The following is a 21,418-nucleotide window of genomic DNA, read 5'->3' as shown; positions in this document are numbered from 1 at the left end:
CACAGTGCCATTGTGATCGTTGAATGAGGTAACGAATTTGTAAAACCAATAAATTCCTAAATAAACTTTGTAAAAAACCCTCTTTTTGAGTTTGGGGCTTGTTTTAGTGATGTTTGTATGTATTATATGTGTGTACATATGTACATCTATATACATATAAATTGTGTACAAAACTAAACATTATGGAAATTGTAAAATAGAAATTTCATTAGAAGTCTACTAATTCATTTCTGCATGGTAAGTAAACACTCTTAAAATTATGTGCCAGATATTATCTGTGCCTTTTTCTGGGGAGAGAACATAAAAGATACACAGTTACAAATATTCTTAAAGGGAGGGGAATGGTTCTCAAAAGGAAAGAGCTTCAGCTATAGGATGTATAGATTTATTTCTGCATGTACACACACACACACACACACACACACACACACACATATATTTGAGTATCAAATGTTATGCATTGTGTTAACATTTTATTTACATCTGGTGTGGAATCAGTGGTAATCAGGACTAGTTGATAGAATTATGACAATCATTTGTGGCATACAATATTGAATACTTTGTCATAACTTTATATCCTAAGCCATAACTAGTATTACATGGATTTGCCAGGAATTTGGTACAGATAAGACATTCCAGAGATTTGTATGATTTGTCTCTTATCCTAAACTCTTCCTGTAGTTTAAGGAATATTTGACTATTCTAGTTAGTGCCTGAATTTTATATTTGGCTTTATTTAATACTATAAGAATTTCTGTTTTGCCATCCTTTTTATCTTAAATTTAACCAAAAAAGAACTGAAATACATTATTTCCCCAGTGCTATTTTCTACGTGATTTGAATGAACTATAAATGCTATATATTCATATAAAGATTTTGATCTTCAACTTACATTTTATCCAAAGTATTTGAAAGAAAGTTGGGAAGATACATATTTGTTATCAGGACCAATTTATTTTATTTTATGTGTTTTAACTTCATGTATTAATAGACATACAAAGATGAATTTTCAGTAGGCCTCCTTTGATTTTTTTTTTTAATACACTCACCACTCTATAATAAAATACAGCTGTGTACTGTAGTGTTTTCTTTAAAATTAGATGTGTCGGTTGTCTTCATAGTTTGAATTCCAAGACATGAATGAGAGAAGCTTATCAAAAACTGTATTGTGGTTACATTCTAAAAATAACAGTTTTATTGAGATGTGATTCATATACCATCAGATTAACTCTTTCAAAATATACATCATATTTGCAACTTGTTTTTCAGTGATTCAGAAGAAGAATCATTATATACATTAGAGGAAGAGAAACATGATAAAAGTTAACAGTACGGGAATCTGAGTAGAGAATATGGAGGTTTTTGGTGTATAGTTCTTGCAACTTTGTTTGAAATTATTTCAAAATATATCTTTTTTTCTTTTTTCCCAGCACTGATGGCTTGGGTGAATTAGAATGTTTTTTAAATTACAAAAAGTGTATGGTGTGTTGGGGGCCTTAATATATTCACAGAGTTGTGTAACCATCACCACTGTCTAATTCCAGAAAAAAATTTTAAGCATAGTTTTTGTTTGTTTTCCTGTTCTTTCCTTTTTCTTGATATACAAAAGTTAACATATCTTGACAGAAAAATTTCTGTACAATGTTCTTACAGTTTTAAAATGTTGAACTAAAAGACCAAGGTATGTCATAAGTACAAGGAAATAAAGTAGAATTAGGGCACATAAAATGAAAATTCTTACTTGACAAAGAATTTGTTGAAACTTTTGTGTGGAACTCTGGAATAAATCGTCAGTGTTATGCAAAACTGTGTCTACTTCTTAAAACTTGAATTGAGGAAGGAAATGCTTTGTACCAAGATGGCATATGCTTTATTATAAGAACATTTCTGTTTCTTCCTCTGATACTACTTTGTTCATTGTAGTGTATCTTCCTCTGAGAGGGTTTAAAGAACTGCCTTAATTTTGTATTCGTTGGAGCAACATAATCAATGTTTGCAATGTTTTGATAAAAGTACATTTTTAATAAAATTATTATAAACTCCCATAATTTTCAAGTCAGTTTTCACTTTTGTTAATGATGTATGATATTGTTCTTCCTTTTCTCTTAATTGGAATTTATAAACTCTTAGTAAATGCAGATACATCTGGTCTAGAACATATCATTTGTTCATAGTGTCAAAAAATAGGGAAGATTAGTTTGCACTACCATTGTACCTTACTTTTTATAATGAGTGTACTCTGAATAAGCACTAAAAAATGCAGTTGCATGTAAATACAATTGAGGTTCTATCTAATCCCCTGATTCAAAATGACCCAGACAGAGGTCTGCATAGGGACAAGGAGAAGTAAGACATTTTTTCATTCTTTAGAATATAGAAAAAGACTTTATAAAAATGGATTTTTATGTCAATAGGTACAAATTATTTTAAAGTATTTTCTATAAAGTATTATATAAAACAGTGCTCATGAGTCTTAGGATTATACAAAGCATGTTTTCTTATATTGTTTTACTTATTTTCTTTAGGAAAAGTAGCCATCAAAAAAGAAGACCTGTGTAATCACAGTGGCAAAGAAACCTGGTTTTCATTACAGCCTGTTGACTCCAATTCAGAGGTTCAGGTAAATATTAAGGCTTATATAATACAAGAGATTGTCACAGGAAATGAGTGAAAAATGAACTAATTAAACTAGTTCATGAAAATAGAGCATATTATACCTTATTTTAAATTCTGACATCAAATATTATAGACCTTTGGGTAATATAGAACAGGAAGGTAATGGCTTTGTCACATTGTTTCAAGAATAATGTTCATGCGTATGTATATGTGTAGATTTGGGGAGATTAGGACATTTCTTTCTTACCTTAGTTCTTCTGTTTGAGTCACAATAGCAAATTATTTTTTTTCTTTAAGGGGAAAAGTTTTAGGGGAAAAGATGTGTTTTATCCACTCTGATTTTGGGAAGAATTCCTGGAAGTCTGATTTCATCTGTCCTGATCAGGATTCTCTGTTTTATCTCTTGTAAGCTGAACTTGGGGAAATGTTATTCATTTAAACCCTGCCTGAGCCCACTGTGCACAGTCTTCACTCCCACACCCACCCTTCCTGTTGTTCACCTCGCTTTTTATTTGAAAGGGTATCATTACTGTTTAATCTCTCTTTTCTTTTTACCAAAATAAGAGACCTTTTTCAGATTCTGTATCCGAGTAAAGATGTGTGTTTAGCCATGTAGCTGAAGTTTTTATTTGTTTTTAGAAAATCTGAGTTGCTCTGTCTTAGAAATTATTATTTCTATCTAAAGGGAATCTTTCTGTTGTAACTTTATTTATTTATAAAATATGGTAAGGATTGTGAAACCATTTCCCGAGGGCATAATTGCTGCAGGATTCTTCCTCTCTAAAAGAAGTTATAATTTGCCACTGTGACTCAAACAGAAGTTTAAGACAAGAAAAAAGTGCTACACCCACACCACAGATAATTTGCAACTAAGTGCCTGTGTCTTCATTTCATCATAATCTCTCATTCTCTTTGATTATTAAATTCTCAAAAAATTATTTGTGCACTATAACCCCTTCTTAACTACAAAATATAACATACTTTTCCTATTTAACCTACTTTGCCATGTTTTAATGTTCTTGTCTTTCCATATGACCGTAACTATGACTCAGATCCCAATTGTACAGTATTGTAAATGATCCATGTTAGAGGCAATGCGAAGAAGTGGAAAGGGTTTGAATTAAAAGGCAGAAAACTTAGGTCCTAGTTTTTATATGTAGTTACTTAAATAACATCGAATTTCATTTCTATAAAGTGAGAATAAAAGTTGCCGTATTTAATTCATATGGTTGTGAGAATTAAGTGAAATATCTGTAAGAATAGTTTAAAAGCTGTTAATGCTATACAAATGTAAAATATTAACAGCAGTCAGTCTGGTGGCTATTTCCCTAATACTCCTTTACCAAAAGGCAGATATGAAAGTTTTAAAGTACCAGTTGTTCTTCTAATAGTTTTCACAAAAGGCAATATAGGAAAAGGCTTTGAAAATTTAGTATAAACTGAAATATTATGAATCATTAAATTTCATAAAACTCATAAATGTTATGAGTTTTACATACATTTGCTAAATGATTTAAGAGTTCCATCTCTCAAAAGGTAGAAATCTATATAGAATACTCCTCATAGAGTTTTTGGAGATGGTACTAGAGATTAGTACAGGGACACAAACCTTTATTTGATGGTGTGTGTGTATATATGTATGTATGTATGTATACATGCGTTACATATGCATGTGTATGCTTATTTGTAGATATACACATATGTATATGCGCATGTATATGTGTGTGTGTGTGTGTATATATATATATACATTTGAGATATGTATATATCTAATCTATGAAATGAAAATTTGTGGAAGCAGCAGTTACCCATTAGATATAATATAGTTATCTTAAAATCTGTGCAAGTAATTTTCATGAGTATGAATTATTAAACTTTACAACTCTTTTGTCTTAAATGACAATTAATAAGATTTACCCACTATTTAAAATATATTTTAAAAGGAAAAGTACTTTAGGGGGTACGAGAGACATATAACACTTTCGGGTTAATATGGTACCATTGAAAATGTTGTCGTCTGGCCCCAGTACTGATATGGGAATACTAAATTAACTTTGTGAGTCTAGAAAAGATAGAAAATCATTCCATGGTTCATACAATCTTACTTTGTTAATAAATTTGTTCACTTCCATAAACTTTATAAAATTTTACAAAAATAGGAAACATAAGAGCAATGGGAAATAAGTGAAAGCTATTAAACAGATTGAGTTCAACAGGAACTTGGCCTGATAATTACTATTAGTAATTATACCAGTATAAGCACAGTACTAAGTACTTAATGTGGTTTAATTTTCAGAATAGATTATGAGGTAAATAGTATTACCTCCATTTTACAAATAAGGCAAATGAAATTCACAGAGGTTAAATGTGTTCTCCAAAGTTACAGAACTACTAAGTAGTGGAACCTTGATTCCAAAAGAGATCTGTCCGATTCTAATACTCCTAACCACAGTGCCTTTACTATCTTTCACTATTTTGTACTATAAATCATAAAAAAAAAAAATCAATAGATTAGGAGTATCACTTAAGTAACATCCGAGTTTAAGGAACAGAAGTCTGCTCAGATTTGCTCAATGGAAATGGGAGAGGGCATTAGAAAGCTCCTAAGAGTTTCTTGGAATGTTATTATGGGAACTTTACATGGCCAGTGTGAGCTAGAAAGCTGTCAGGCATTTGCAGAGGAGCTTCACCTTAAGAGGAGGTTAGATTCTTAGAAAAACAGACATTAAAATTTACATAAGTTCATCTGTAAAATGAGTATATAAAATAAAAGGTTTTTAAAATTTGCATAAGTTATACTTATTTTTAAAAAGAATTTAGTTTCTTATAAAATACCTTAAGGTGTTGGGTGGTTTGTTTTTGATTGACAATTACATAAAATAATTGGCTTTCGTTCCGGACCATGGTAAATGAAAACTATATACTGTATCTTTAAACTGTAAACCCCCACACTCAGTACTGCAGGTGGCACATGGAAACTGAGATCCACCGATCATTTCTTCCTATTCATATATATATTCACTGTATATATTGAGCTCATTGAGTATAAGTGCTCACTGTTTAAATATTGTTTTTTTCTCCCTTTCATGAAGTGAATAATGTTTTATTTCAGTCTTTTCCTCTCATTTTAATAACTTTTCACTTTGCAAAAGATAAAGGAAAGAAAAAATACCATTTAATTTTGAGATTTCATTGTATTCTTTTTGTATGTATGATAAGACATATCTCTTCCCCTGCTTCTCTCTGTAAATCTACTCCCTTTGTTGTTGAGATCTAAAAGAGGCCACACCAGTTTTTGAGTCTATGTTACCATACACCTTCCTAACCTCTAACATCTCACTCAGTTTTCTGCCACAATTTAGAGAGAAAATTTGGCTAGACTTGGGTCAGATGTCCACTATAATCTAATTTGATATGGTTGGAGGAAAAATCGCTGTAAGGCAGTACGTTTTGGGGCATTGAGTAGGCATGTTCCCAAAGGAAAGGGGTTTGGGTAGAGGAAATGATTGCATTGCTACCTCAGTGGGAGAGATACTTGTTTCCTAGTTCTACCACTAATTAGCATTTGTGCCCCAAATAATTGCTAGCCTATTGTTACCTGAGGATCTTATCTATGAAATGATAAAGTCAGCATAAAGGGTTCCCTTGGTTGTGAGGTTCTAGGGAAATAACATGCAGAAATGTAATTTAGCTTTCAAGTGAAAAGATCCTAATAGTATTAAGATTGGCTTTATGCCAAAACAGTTGAAAAATTGTTAGGAACTATAACCTCTTTGAATTGTCCAGTTCAAAATATTAATGTTTCATGAGTGTATTTTTCTACCTTTTTTTTTTTTTTTTTTTTTTTTTTTTTTGATTTAGGTTTTGGCTTGATTCTACCTTTTGTAATTTTTCCTTCTGGGCTGAACCATTTTTTTTTTCTCAACCAATTGTAATCTGCTTTCAGACTCTGCATTGGGTCAGAGGGAAAACAAAAATGGTTCTTTTTACCAATGACATTGTATGAATAAGTCTAGTGGACATTTTTCAGTCCTCATCTTACTTGATCTTTGAGCAGCTTTTGATACTGGTGACCACTCCCTTCATTTTGAAGCATTCTCTTCCTTAGTTTATGGTCCTAGTTATTATCTACTTCATTTGGTATTCTTTCTCGATATTCTCTGCCGCATATGTGAAGTTAATATGGGTTGTGCTGGTGCTTTCTATAAATCCTATTTTGGCTTCAGTGAACTGTAGCCGTGCTATTAGTTATAGGGTCCTGGAATGTGCCAGAAAAATGTAAGTACTTAGCCTTTCTTTATTTCTTAGGCACTATGATAAAAAGCATACTTTACATACAGTTAAGTAAAACAGGCCAGGTGCTGTGGCTCCCGCCTGGAGTCCCAGCACTTTGGAGGCTGAGGCAGATGGATTGCTTGAGCCTAGAAGTTCAAGACCAGCTTGGGCAGCATAGTGAGACCCCATCTCTATAGCAAAAAAATAGAGTGATTAAACCAAATCTCCCATGTGGAGAATTTGCTGCTCTCATTAATTAAGGAGTCTGTCTCACACAACTTGTCCAAGCAGTAAATCCAGATGTGCTATCAACCACGTCCTGTATGATGCAATTACTTAATAGGTCTTTACCAACAAGCGCATCTTGAATTTCTGGATCATGCCATAAATTATTGATTGTTTTATAGATTTTTTTTAAAAGGCCTCTGCCTTACCTGTTTAACAAGACATTTAAAAAGAAATGCAATAATTATATCTAATAATATATATACCAGGTTTTTAAAAAGATGCCCTATTTAAGACATAATAAATATAAAAACGTAATTCATTATTGCAGGTTGATTTTTTTAAACTTCATTTTAAATTTTTATATGTGAATTAAAGGAATGAACCATTCTAGATTATATTAAATACTTCTTTAAGGAGAAAACGATACCTTCATAAAGAACTGCCATTAATATAAGAGATACTAAATAAAACTTGTATTTTACTTTTTCATCTGATGGGCAGTTGTTTCCAATATTATTTATAAAGATAATTTCTATGTACTAAAACGTCCGTTAGAAATCCAGAAGTTGGTATATTTTTCACCTTATGTACTTCTTTCGTTGTACTTCACTGTATTGTGCTTCACAGATACTGCATTTTTGACAAGTTGCAGATTTGGGTTCAAGTGACAGACAACCATGGGTTCAAGTGAATCTGTCTGCCTCATTTTCCCAACATCATATGCTCGCTTCATGTCTCTGTGGCATTTTTTAACAATAACATATTTTAAAATTAAGATACATACGTTGGTATTTAAGACATATTGTACTCATAGTAGACTGCAATATAGTGTAAATGTAACATATGCACTAGAAAACCAAAAAAATTTTGTCACCTTGTATTTAGATATTTGCTTTATTGAAGTGGTCTGGACCCTTAGACAGTATTTCCAAGGTATGCCTGTAAAACAATTTTTTACCAGTTGAAACATACTGAGTTCTTTTATGTTAAAATTGTTGTTAAAATTTAGTATATTGTGATGAAAACAAAGTTTAGACTTGAGAGGATTTTAAGTGCATGTATTGTATTTTGCTCAAATTCCTCTGTATTTGTCTATTTGTGTGTTGCTATAAAGGAACCTCTAAAGCTGAGTAATTTATAAAGGAAAGAGGTTTATTTTGACTTACAGTTCTTCTGCAGGCTATGCAGAAAGTATGGTGCTGCCATCTGCTTCTGGTGAGCACTTCAGGAAGCTTACAATCATGGTGGAAGGTGAAGGGGAAGCAGGCATATCACATAATGAGAGAGGAAGCAAGAGACAGAAGGCAGAGGTCCCAGACTCTTAAACAATTAGATCTCACATGAACTAAGCAAGACTCACTTACCACCAAGGGGATGGCACTAAGCCATTCGTGAGGGATCTGCCCCCATAATCTAATACCTCCCACTAGAGGCCCCACCTCCAACATTGGGGGTCACATTTCAACCTGAGATTTGGAGGGACAAACATTCAAACTGTATCCACCTCCATTCATCTTATTTTCCCAGACTGTATGCAGAAATTTAAATGGTATCTTCTATATGGTACCAAGAATATATGTAATATGCAATTGAAATAATCACAAACATTTTCATGTGAAATTTTTGTAAAATTAATTGGAATAAAGTTAGCATATAAAATGCTAAATCTTCAGATAGTATCTATTATTACCCTGTTTTCACGCTGCTGATAAAGACATGCTTGAGACTGGAAAAAAAAAAAGAGCTTTAATTGGACTTAGAGTTCCACATGGCTGCGGAGGCCTCAGAATCATGGCAGGAGGTGAAAGGCACTTCTTACATGGAGACGGCAAGAGAAAATGACAGAGAAGCAAAAGTGGAAACCTCTAATAAACTCATCCGATCTTGTGAGACTTATTCACTATTACGAGACTAGCACAGGAAAGACTGGCCCGCATGATCCAGTTATCTCCTTCTGGGTTCCTCCCACAACATATAGGAATTCTGGGAGATACGATTCAAGTTGACACTTGGTGGGGACACAGCCAAACCATATCAATATCAGAGTAACGTAAATTCCTCAGAATGCTCCTTAATACAAGATAATCTCATGTTATAATTGCATATATCAGCCTAACATAATTAATGCTATGGAAGTCATATATAGCAGTTCCTTCCAAGAATTTGGTTTATTTTTTGTTAAAGATATACAATACAGTACAAAGTGTCTGATCTTCCAACATTTTCTGATATACATGAAAAGTATACTGTCTTTGAGCTTCCTTCAAGAGACTGAATAATAAGAATGCAGTTGTAGACCAAATCACATTACGTGTTGATTATCAAACATAGTTCCTTGTTGGATTTTTTTTGTTTTTGTTTTTGTTTTTGTTTTTGTTTTGAGACAGAGTTTTGCTCTTGTTGCCCAGGCTGGAGTGCAACCTCCGCCTCCTGGGTTCAAGTGATTCTCCTGCCTCAGCTTCCCAAGCAGCTGGGATTAACAGGCATGCACCACCATGCCCAGCTAATTTTGTATCTTTAGTAGAGATGGGGATTTTCCATGTTGGTCAGACTGGTCTCCGACTCCTGACCTCAGGTGATCCTCCCACCTCAGCTTCCCAAAATGATAGGATTACAGGCGTGAGCCACCGCACCCAGCCTCCTTGTTGGATTCTTAATGTTGCTTCTTTGTAGGTACTGTCTCTGTTTTCTGTAGCTGCTTTTAGGATTATCTTTTTATCTTCTGTTTTCAGCAGTTTTACTATCCTGTGCCTAGGTATGGTTTTCTTTATATTTATTTTTCTTATTTGTCCCTAGGAGTTCTTGAATCTGTGGCTTGTCTTCTATCAGGAAAATTCCAGGCAATTATCTCATCTCCTTTTTAATCTGCCCTGTTCTTTTTTTCTCTTCTCTGCTGTGACTCCAGTTACATGGATAATAGGGCATTTCACTATGTCTCATAAATCTTCTATGCTTTTTCCCTCTGTGCTTCATTGTGGATATTTTCTACTGATCTCTCGTATCACCAATCCTCTTTTCAGCTGTGGCTGCTCTACTACTAAACACATCTTCATTTTGGTTTATTACTTAGTTTTAACTTTTTTATTTCATTCATTTTATAGTTTCCAGGTAGCTGCTGGATTTTTCATATTGTTTTCCATCTTAAAAAAAAATAGCTATTTTAGGCCAGATGCAGTGACTCACACCTGTAATCCCAGCACTTTGGGAGGCTGAGGCGGGAAGACTACTTGAGCCTGACCAACATGATGAAACCCCGTCTCTACTAAAAATACAAAACTTAGCCGGGTGTGGTGGCACACGCCTGTATTCCCAGGTTCTTGGGAGGCTGAGGCTGGTGAATTGCTTGAACCCAGGAGGCAGAGGTTGCAGTGAGATGAAATCATGCCACTGTACTGTGGCGTGGGTGACAGAGCAAGACTCTGTCTAAAAAAAAAAAAAAAACTGATAGAATTTAAAATAATTCTATCAGTTCCAATATCCGCATCTCTTGTAAATCCACTGCTTTTCTCATTTTTTTCCTCTTGGTTTTTGATCTTCTGACATATTCTGTAATTTCTGATGGAATGCCGGAGATTGAAATATAAAATATATTGGAGATAATTTGAGGGTGTGAATGATGTTTTTCCCCCAGATAAGATATATGATTCTCTACCAGCAACTTCTGTTTCTGTCTTATTGGACAGAACTATCTCATACGGCTATCTGTGGTCTCAAGGGAGGCTAGAAAATGTCAGTTTACTGGGCTCATAACTGCTCCATCAAAAAGCAAAACACACACACATAAATTTGTTTTGCTACAATCCAAATCTATAAAATGATTACAGATATAAGTAAAACTGAACTTTTGTGCAAAAAGAGACTAAAAAATGTTTCAAAATGTTCACAGATTTGAGTTTCTAAAACTGAAAAGCAGTTTTAAATAAATTAAAACTTTGTTCATTTTTCTTTACTAAAAGCAGCAAAGTAGTAGTAAAAACTTTGAAAATTAAATTGGTAATATAAACTCCTAAAATCTAGAGCAAAAAAGCAAAGAAAATCTGGAATTTCACCAACCAGAGGTAAATTCTATCAACATTTCAGTAGATGGTCTTGTAATTTTATAAATGTTAACATTATAGTATGCACCCTATTTTGTGACTTACTTCTTTTGCTAAGTATCATATACACATTTTCATGTTAAAGTATATAATGTTTTACAGTTTAGAAATTATAATTTCCTTAATTTAACTCATAATGCCTTTTGACCTAGTATTCCACCATAGCAGTATGTATTTTGTGTCTGCTTGTTCTGTCCTCACACTTTTCTTGACCAGGTTAATATGTAATTATGTTATTGTTGATTAATACCTAAGGAATGTTTTATTTACTGGTCAATGGGAGTAATGAGCATATTAGGTAGGCTCTGACTCAGTAATAATGATTCCTGGTAGAATTTCATTAAAATCCTTTTGACTTGATATAGTACTATGATTTTAGTGTAAACAAAATGATTATTTTTCTACTCTATTTTAATAGTTTTTATTATCTTAAAACTAGAATAGATCCTAGACATCTCCTGAAAGCTGTGTTAGCATAAGATTTCTGTCATAAAATGTATACATATTAAAATAGTAAAACTGCTTTGAGATGCAAATTTTTGTAGCAGGCTTGCCTCCCTTGCTAGCCAAGTAATACATACATAGCACACAATAGAAAATATGATTTCAAAATTCTAGTTGAGTAATATTACAAATTACAGAACGTGGACCTTCAAGATCACTGTTGAATAGTAGAGATTATAAATATTAAATGCAGGAATAATGAAAAACCTAGTTTATAAATTATATATGATTTTATAAATATTTATTTGTGCCTACATTTTTAGTGGAAGATTTCCTTAATTTAGTGCCGGCTCCACATAATTGCTATTAATTTTGCTACCACAGATGTGTTTGCTGCTTTAGACTTTAGCTTTCTTAGGCAGACTTCTGTTTTAAGGTCCATCAGTATGTATTGCTCATCACTTACTGTTCATCTCACCCTAAGCTTTGTAGCTGGTGGACCTCAGATTCATTCTTGTATAAGTCCCGTTAAAATAGTGAGCGTGTTCCAGGTTAGGTTTCTGTGAAAGAATGTCTGAAAGGGATTGTTCTAAAGAGGAACAGTGACTATTCGATAATGAACTTTTCTACCTCTAATGAAATCACTCACATCATCAGTCCCTAGACATCACTCCCCGAAATCTCCACATGGCAGTGTGGGAATTTGTCTTGTCAGCTGGGTGGAGGTAATCCAGTACTGATTCTTAACCAGTTTAGAATTGCTCGTGATTAGTGCAGAATTGCTCATCACCAGTGGCAATGTAGAAATATCAATCTCTGGATTATATTGCTCCTAAGCTTTTGTTTCTTGAGAAGTTGATAGTTTGAATTCTTTTAAGCTTATACTACTAAATTTTTTAAAATTCATATATTGATGTCTCTTTAAGAAAGTACTCCTTTATTTTTAGTGTTTCATCTTTCCATCAAGACTTTTGGCCATGTTACCTTTTGTTTATTGTCTTCCCAACTAGATTGTACGCTGCTTGTAAGCAGTGACTTACATCTTTGACATCTGTGGATTCCTACCCACTCCCACAGTGCCTTCTGAAACATAGTAGACATTCCATAAATCTTTATTGTTTGATCAAAGTAAGTAGAGACAAACTGAGTTTTATTGGATATAACTTAGTCTTTAGTTATTTTAGAATTGTATGATTTCTCTGTCTTTTAATGATACTGCTTCTATCCTTAATGCTGGTTCATTTTTCCTGGAAAAAGCATCCTACATTTTATAATTTGGTTTTATCTCAGAATTACCTTAAATTTAGGCATTATCTTTCTTTTTAGTCTATGATAATTAGACAAATATTTTTTGAACTGGGCATAAAATTCTTAAATTTGAATACCATGTTTGACATAAGCATTTGTTTCATATCTTTCAGAACTTGATCTATGATTTTGGTTATTAGTCATTTAACAAACAGTGTAGGCAAAGCCATGTGCTACTGGTCAGTGGATAATTCATTATTATGACTGTTTGAAAAGGCATATACCTTTAATACTTTGTCAGTAAAATAGACTACTCAGTTTGTAATTTTTTTTTTGTCATTATAGGGTAAAGTTCACCTTGAATTAAAACTGAATGAACTGATAACGGAGAATGGAACTGTATGCCAGCAGCTTGTTGTACAGTAAGCATATTTCTTTTACCAGAATCAACTAGAAATAATTCTCCATTTTGTAGTCTTTTGATCTTAAATCAACTCCTTATTTTAACTTTTTTCAGAAATGAAATTCTGCTATGTCATTTCTTTTGTGAAGTTGATTTTCAATTTAATTTTCTCATATTTAGTCTCAGGTTATGGTGAGTCATTAATTTATTCAACTAATATTTATTGAATGTGGGTTAAATGATATATATGGGCATTAAGGATAAGAGTGTCTAACTCTCTGGCAGTGGAGAGTTGAAAAGGCTTCCCCGAGGTCTGCTAGAAATTGTAATACCACAGAGCAGAGCTTTAGAGACCTTGGAGCTAGAATACCCACCCAGAGAATACCACTATTGATTTCCACCTGCTTTGAATTCGTTTTTACCTCTTCTACCTCATCAAGTCATTTTTTACCACCCAGACTCTAATCTCCTGACTGTTCTGAAAATCTGTTCTAGCCCAATTCCCTACTCTTTTCCTCCCCTCCAAGCCCTTACTCTGTGTTATCAACAGACTGCCAGATATCCTTCACTTCTTATGGGTGTTTTCTTTGTTTTTGCATTAGTTGACATCTGAATATCTCATGAAGTACTGCAGTTCTATCACAACCTTCTCAGTCAGAGGCTTTGTTTTTCTCATGTCCACATATTGTAAGGCCAGGGAGTAGAGTAGCCATTACTCTCTCGTTGCTGCTCCAGACTGTAACTTGTAGTCAGTTGTGAACCCCAGCCCCTTTGAAGTATTCTATTTACTACTATATATAATATTTTGTTAATTTTTTCTGACCTCTTTGAAAGAAGATTGCATATGTATGACTCTTTATCTCTTAATATATCAGTATGTATTTTCTAAGAATAATGATGTTGTCTTAAATAACTCCAGTAGTTACCAAATTCAGGAAGTTTAACATTGTTACAATACTTTCTAAAAATCTCTAGTTGTCTTCTAATATTTTAATCTGCGGTTATTACATTTCACTTTTAACTGTCCCAGTGATGTCTGTTAAGGCGTTTTTTTTTTTCCTCTAAGAAAGGATCCACTCCAAGATTGTTTTATGTTTAGTTGACATGTCTCTTTAATCTCCTTTACCGTAATTTTTCACTTTTCTTTGATTGTGTTACCATTTTAAAAGAATATAAGCCATTTTTTTTTTTTTTTTTTTTTAAATATTTCTCAATTTGGGTTTACCTCCTAAAAACAGTTCAAGATCTGTTTACAGCTTTTTCCTCACAGACTGACTCTGTAGACCACCTGAGAGCATATGGTGAAAGTTTCTGGATTAGGTTTTCAACTGCTCCCTCCCCTGCTTCAGTTTAATTATAATAGTCATTTGAAATACAGTTAGTTGGGTTGGTTTGGTTTGTTTGCATTCACTGTAAGGGTTTTTTTTGGTGCCCTTTCCCCCGAATTTAAGTTTTTCCCCTTATCCTTGTAGGCTTAATTTTATTTTTTAAATAGAATATTTGCATGGTTACAAAAGGCATTACTCAGAGATGTAGTTCAGTTCTCTCTCCCCACACCCAGCTCCCGGTAACCGTGATTGATTTCTTTCCCTATGGTTTTTGCCATTTCCAAAGTGTTATTTGAACAAAAGTAAATGATACGTCTTTTTTATGTCTCCTGTCTTTCACTTAGCATAATGCTTTTGAGATTCATCCACATTGTACGTATATAATTTCCTTTTTGGTATATTATTTTGTTTCTTGTCATAATTTGGTAGATACTGTTAGCCTTATTTTGCAGATGACAAAACTAATACCCAGACTGGTTAAATAAGCCTAAGTTCACACAGGAAGTGGTAGAGCCTGAATTTGAACTCTGGCAGTTTGTTTTTTTTTCCCCCCAACTTCTAAATTTGGAAAAAATTACAGATTTACAGAAAGTTGTAAGGATAGTACAGAGAGGTCTTGTGTACCCTTCACTCTTTTTCCTTCGGTGGGTACATCTTGCATGCCTATAGCATAATACCAAAATCAGGAAATTTCCATTGACAGAATGTCTGTATATAGTTATATATCATTTTATCATGTGTGTAGATTTATGTAACTGCCACCACCAACATACGAAACTCTTCTGTCACCATAAAGATATCCTTTATACTATAGCTTTATAGTCATAACCACTCTTCTCTTCTAACCCTTGGCAACCTCTAATCTGTCTTTATAATTTTGTCATTTCAAGAATGTTATATGAATGGAATCTTATTATGTGACCTTTTGAGATTGGCTTTTTTTTTTTTACTCAGATCTATCTGAATGACTGTAGTTTTTTGTAGATGGAATATAGTTGAATCACTTTTCTTTTTTTTTTTTTTTTTTTTGAGACGGAGTTTCGCTCTTGTTACCCAGGCTGGAGTGCAATGGCGCGATCTCGGCTCACCGCAACCTCCGCCTCCTGGGTTCAGGCAATTCTCCTGCCTCAGCCTCCGGAGTAGCTGGGATTACAGGCACGCGCCACCATGCCCAGCTAAGTTTTTGCATCTTTAGTAGAGACGGGGTTTCACCATGTTGACCGGGATGGTCTCGATCTCTTGACCTCGTGATCCACCTGCCTCAGCCTCCCAAAGTGCTGGGATTACAGGCTTGAGCCACCGCACCCAGCGTTGAATCACTTTTCTAAAAAAATTATTTTTGCCAATCTCTGTCTTTTCTTTGGTGAGTTTTTTCCATTTATTTTTAATGTAATTATATATATGTTGGGCTTAAATCTGCTGTTTTTTGTTTGTTTCCTGTTTTCTATTTTCTTTTTCCTTTGGGTTACTTGAACACTTTTTAGAATTCCATTTTGATTTATTTAAATTGTGTTTTTAAAAAATCTGTGGTCTGTCTGCTTGTATAGTTTTTTTTAGTGGTTGCTAGGTATTACATTATACATGCAGACCTATCATAATGTACTAATGTCAACGTTTTAACAGAATAAAGTGTTTATACTTTTATTTTCCTTTAAATCCCTTTACCCTCCCATTTGTAATATATTTTATCTTAAATATTTCATCTACATATATTTAGAACCACATCAAACATTGTTATAATTTTTGCTTCAACCATCTAACACAATTGAAAAGAGTTAAGAGGAGAAGGAAAGTCTGTTGTCTTCACTCACATTTTTGCCCTTTTCATGTTGTTTTTTTTCCTTTCTGATGTTTCAAGATTCCTTCTGTGATCAGGTTTAGAGGGTTTTTTCTCTTAGCATTCTTTTAGAGGAAGTCTCTTGGTGATAACATTCTCTTGGTTTTTCTGCATCTCAGAAGGTTTTGATTTCCTCTTCATTCATGAAAGATAATTATACTAGATACAGAATTCTGAGTGGACAGTTCTTTTCTTTCCACACTTGAAAAATGTACCACTTCTTTGTGTCCTTCATGGTTTCTGTGTGGCTGCTTTTAACGTTGTTCCTTTGCCTTTAGATTTCTTTTCTTTCTTTTTTCTTTTTTTTGAGATGGAATCTAGCTCTGTCGCTGAGGGGCTGGAGTGCAGTGGTATGATCTCAGCTTACTACAACCTCTGCCTCCTGGGTTCAAGTGATTATCATGCCTCAGCCTCCTAAGTAGCTGGAATTACAGGCATGCACCACCATACCCGGGTATTTTTTTATATTTTTAGTAGAGACAAGGTTTTGCCATATTGGCCAGTCTGTTCTCGAACTCCTGGCCTGAAATGATCCTCCTGCCTTGGCCTCCCAAACTCCTGGGACTATAGGTATGAGCCACTGTGCCCAGCCTGCCTTTAGATTACTATGTGTTTTAGTTTGACTATGACGTATCCTGGAATAGATTTCTTTTGGTTTATCTGGTTTGGGATTCGCTCAGCTTCTTGTCTATGTACATTTACATATTTTGCCAGATTTGGGGAGTTTTTCAGCCATTATTTCTTCTATTAATTCTTAATCACTTTTGCTATCTTTCTCTTCTCCTTTTGGAACTCCAGTGGCACAAATGTTAGGTCTTTTTTTTTTTTTTTCCCACAGTCTCACAGGTCCCCCTGAGGCTCTGTCCTTTGCTTTTCCTCAGAGTCTGTTTTCCCTCTGTTCTTCAGATTGGGTGATTTCTGTTGTTACTTCTTCAAGTTCACGGATTCGTTCCCCTCTACATGTCCACGTGTTCTCATCATTTAACTCCCACTATAAGTGAGCACATGCAGTATTTGGTTTGGTTTTCTGTTCCTACAATAGTCTGCTAAGGATAATGGCCTCCAGCTCCACCTATGTTCCTGCAAAGGATATGATCGCATTCTTTTGTACGGCCACATAGTATTCCATGGCATATATATACTGCATTTTCTTACCCAGTCTGCCATTGATGGTCATTTAAGTTGATTCCATGTCTTTGCTATTTTGAATAATGCAATGAGCAATTATAAGTATGTTAGAAAAAAACAACAAACAAGAAAGTCTTGGCAAAATTAAGTCTCACCAAAGGAAAAAAGTTATAAAGAAGAATCAAATATAAATTTTAGAATAAAAAATAGAAAAACAAACAAACTCAACAGATAGGCTAAACAGAAGAATGAAGAGGACAGAGGAACGAATCAGTAAACTTGAAGAAGTAGCAATAGAAATAACACTAGGGGGCTGGGTGTGGTGGCTCAAGCCTGTAATCCCAGCACTTTGGGAGGCCGAGGCGGGTGGATCACGAGGTCGAGAGATTGAGACCATCCTGGTCAACATGGTGAAACCCCGTCTCTACTAAAAATACAAAAAATTAGCTGGGCATGGTGGCGCATGCCTGTAATCCCAGCTACTCAGGAGGCTGAGGCAGGAGAATTGCCTGAATCCAGGAGGCGGAGGTTGCGGTGAGCCGAGATCGCGCCATTGCACTCCAGCCTGGGTAACAAGAGCGAAACTCCATCTCAAAAAAAATAAAAAAAATAAAAAAAAAAAATAACACTAGGACCTACCAGAGGGTGGAAGGTAGGAGGAGGGAGAGGATCAGGAAAAATAACTACGGGTACTAGGCTTAATACCCTAGTGATGAAATAATCTGTACAAGAAACCCTTGTGACACAAGTCTACCTGTATAACAGACCTGCACATGTACCCCTGAACTTAAAAGTAAAAAAAAAAAAAAAAAAAAATTGCTTAATGAATTATTTTTGTGATGGCTACTTTCAGATCCATGTCACATAATCACAATAATTATGTCAACATGGTGTTCGTGTCTTGTATTAGTCCATTCTTACATTGCTGTAAATACCTGAGACTAGGGAACTTGTAAAGAAAAAAGGTTTAATTTGCTCATGGTTCTGCTTCTCATCTGCTTCTGGGGAGGCCTCAGGAAGCTTCCAGTCCTAGCAAAGGCAAAGGGGGAACAGGCACCCTACATGGCAGGAGCAGAAACAGGAGAGAGAGTGGGGAAGTGCTACACACTTTTAAACAACCAGATCTTATGAGAACTCACTCACTGTCAGGAGACAGTATAAGCGGTATGGTGCTAAACCATTCATGAGAAACCCACTCCTGTGATAAATTACCTCCCACCAGGCCCCCCCTCCAACATTGAGGATTAGAGTTTGACATGAGATTGGTACAGAGACATATATTCAAACTATATAACATCTGTTGATTATCTTTTCTCATTTAGATTGGAGTTTTTCTGGTTCTTGGTATTATGAGTGATTTTTTAATTATATCCTGGACATTTGGGGTATTTTGTTATGAGACTCTGGATCCTATTTAAATCTTCTGTTGCAACCACCCTGCTCTTACTTGTGCTGGTGGGAAAAGGGGAATGTATGTTCATTTGTTGTCAGGTGTGAGTAGAAGTTTACGTCCCTGACTCAGCCTCTGTTGACCCTCCAGGGAAAACAGTGAAAAGGGTTCCTTTTCACTCACTGCTGATTGGGAGTTTAGTGTCCCAGCTGATCTATTGAGACCACTCTAGTTGGTATGGGGAGGGGCGCCTCATTACTGCCTCTAAGTGGCCTCTACTGAATTGTGGTTGGGAAGGGTTAGTCACCCCTGGAAAGTGGTAAAATTCTTGGCAGTAGGACTGCCTCGTTGTTGCTGGGGGTCAGAGGTTGGTAGAAACTCAGCCTCCCCAGCCTTCCCTTGGCCTTTTATGATGGGGGTGGGTTTGGAGCCATAGGTTTATTCATGATTTTTTTTTTGGAGTAGGTAGATACTGTTGAAAAAAGGTTTCTGTTTTGCTAGGCTGCCTATTTTCTGGTTCTTTTGTTATATAGAACTGGCTTTTCTTAGGGCATTCTTTGTCTATGCTCACTGGTGATTCCAGGTTGTTGACTTTATTAACATCCAGTCTGCAGTATGTAAAGTACAAAAGAAAGCCCAGGCAATTCCCTGCCATGTTTTTTCTCAGATCTCTAGGTCTTAAATTGGTTTGCTGCCCTCTATTCACCTTTGGGTTTTCCTGCGTTTATTTTCTGTATAATGTCCAGGGTTTTTAGTTGTTATTTACTCAAAGGAATAAGGAGGCATGCATCTATTTCATCTTGTCCTAAAACTGAAAACCAATCTTTTCACTTATGTATAGTATTTTATAGTATAGAATTTGTTCATCCATTTATTAGTTGATAGATACTGGAATTGTTTTCAGTTTGGGGCATTATAAAGAAAGTAACTGTAAATGTTCATGAACAGGTCTTTATATGAACACACTGCTGGGCCATATATTCTTCTTTCTAAGTGTTAATTTTTGTGGGTACATAGAAGATGTATATATTTACAAGATATGTGAGCTATTTTAATACAGGTAAACAGTGCATAATAATCACATCAGGATAAACATTGAATCACCTCAAGTATTTATCCCTTCTCTGTGTTAACAATCCAGTTATACTCTTTTAGTTACTTTTTATTTTATTTTATTTTATTCTATTTTTTTTTTTTTTTGAGACGGAGTTTCGCTCTTGTTACCCAGGCTGGAGTGCAATGGCACGGTCTCGGCTCACCGCAACCTCCGCCTCCTGGGCTCAGGCAATTCTCCTGCCTCAGCCTCCTAAGTAGCTGGGATTACAGGCATGTGCCACCACGCCCAGCTAGTTTTTGTATTTTTAGTAGAGACGGGGTTTCACCATGTTGACCAGGATGGTCTCGATCTCTTGAGCTCGTGATCCACCCGCTTTGGCCTCCCAAAGTGCTGGGATTACAGGCTTGAGCCACCGCGCCCGGCTATTTTATTCTATTTTTTTGAGACAGAGTCTCGCTCTGTCACCCAGGCTGGAGTGCATTGGCACAATCTCAGCTCACTGCAACCTCCACTTCCCAGATTCAAGTGATCCTCCTGTCTCAGCCTCCCGAGTAGCTGGGATTACAGGCGCCTGCCATCACGCCCAGCTGATTTTTGTATTTTTAGTAGAGACAGTATTCACAGGTTGGCCAGGCTGGTCTTGAACTCCTGACCTCAGGTAATCCACCCACCTCAGCCTCCCAAAGTGCTGGGATTACAGGCATGAGCCACCATGCCTGGCCTTCTTTTAGTTATGTTTAAATGTATAATAAAGTATTGTTGACTGTAGTCACCTTCTTATGCTTGTCAAATATGAGATCTAATCCATTCTATCTTACCATATTTTTGTACCCCCCTTACCTATCCCAGCGTCTGGAAAACGCTGTTCTACTATCTTGTATCATGAGTTTAGTAGTTTGAATTTTTTTTTTTTTTTTTTTTTTTTTGCATTTTAGGTTTTGGGGTACATGTGATGAACATGCAAGATTGTTGCATAGGTACACACTTGGCAGTGTGGTTTGCTGCCTTCCGTCCCCTCACCTGTATCTGTCATTTCTCCCCATGCTATCTCTTCACACCTCCCCACCCCCCTGCCCCTCCCCCATTTCCCCCCAACAGACCCCAGTGTGTAGTGCTCCCCTCCCTGTGTCCATGTGTTCTCATTGTTCAACACCCACCTATGAGTGAGAATATACGGTGTTTGATTTTCTGCTCTTGTGTCAGTTTGCTGAGAATGATGGTTTCCAGGTTCATCCATGTCCCTACAAAGGACGTGAACTCATCGTTTTTGATGGCTGCATAATATTCCATGGTGTATATGTACCACATTTTCCCTATCCAGTCTATCATCTTTGGGCATTTGGGTTGGTTCCAGGTCTTTGCTATTG

The 21,418-nt window shown here is 35.4% G+C and overlaps 1 protein-coding gene across 4 annotated transcripts in view; it reads left to right on the top strand.

The window, feature by feature from the left end:
• The window catches only part of RASA2 (RAS p21 protein activator 2), a 123,090-nt gene that overhangs the window by 35,744 nt on the left and 65,928 nt on the right, over positions 1–21,418 (top strand). For all 4 annotated transcript variants that reach the window (XM_039461886.2, XM_039461884.2, XM_039461885.2 and 1 more), the window contains exons 4-5: positions 2,526–2,620; positions 13,254–13,330. In XM_039461886.2, the coding sequence (XP_039317820.2) occupies positions 2,526–2,620; positions 13,254–13,330 (172 nt within the window). The remainder of the gene's footprint in view (positions 1–2,525; positions 2,621–13,253; positions 13,331–21,418) is intronic.

The sequence above is a fragment of the Saimiri boliviensis genome, chromosome 9 (genome assembly GCF_048565385.1).
Source record: "Saimiri boliviensis isolate mSaiBol1 chromosome 9, mSaiBol1.pri, whole genome shotgun sequence".
Taxonomy (NCBI): Eukaryota; Metazoa; Chordata; class Mammalia; order Primates; family Cebidae; genus Saimiri; species Saimiri boliviensis.
The sequence above is the reverse complement of the archived record's forward strand: the minus strand, read 5'-3'. Positions and strand labels throughout refer to the sequence as shown.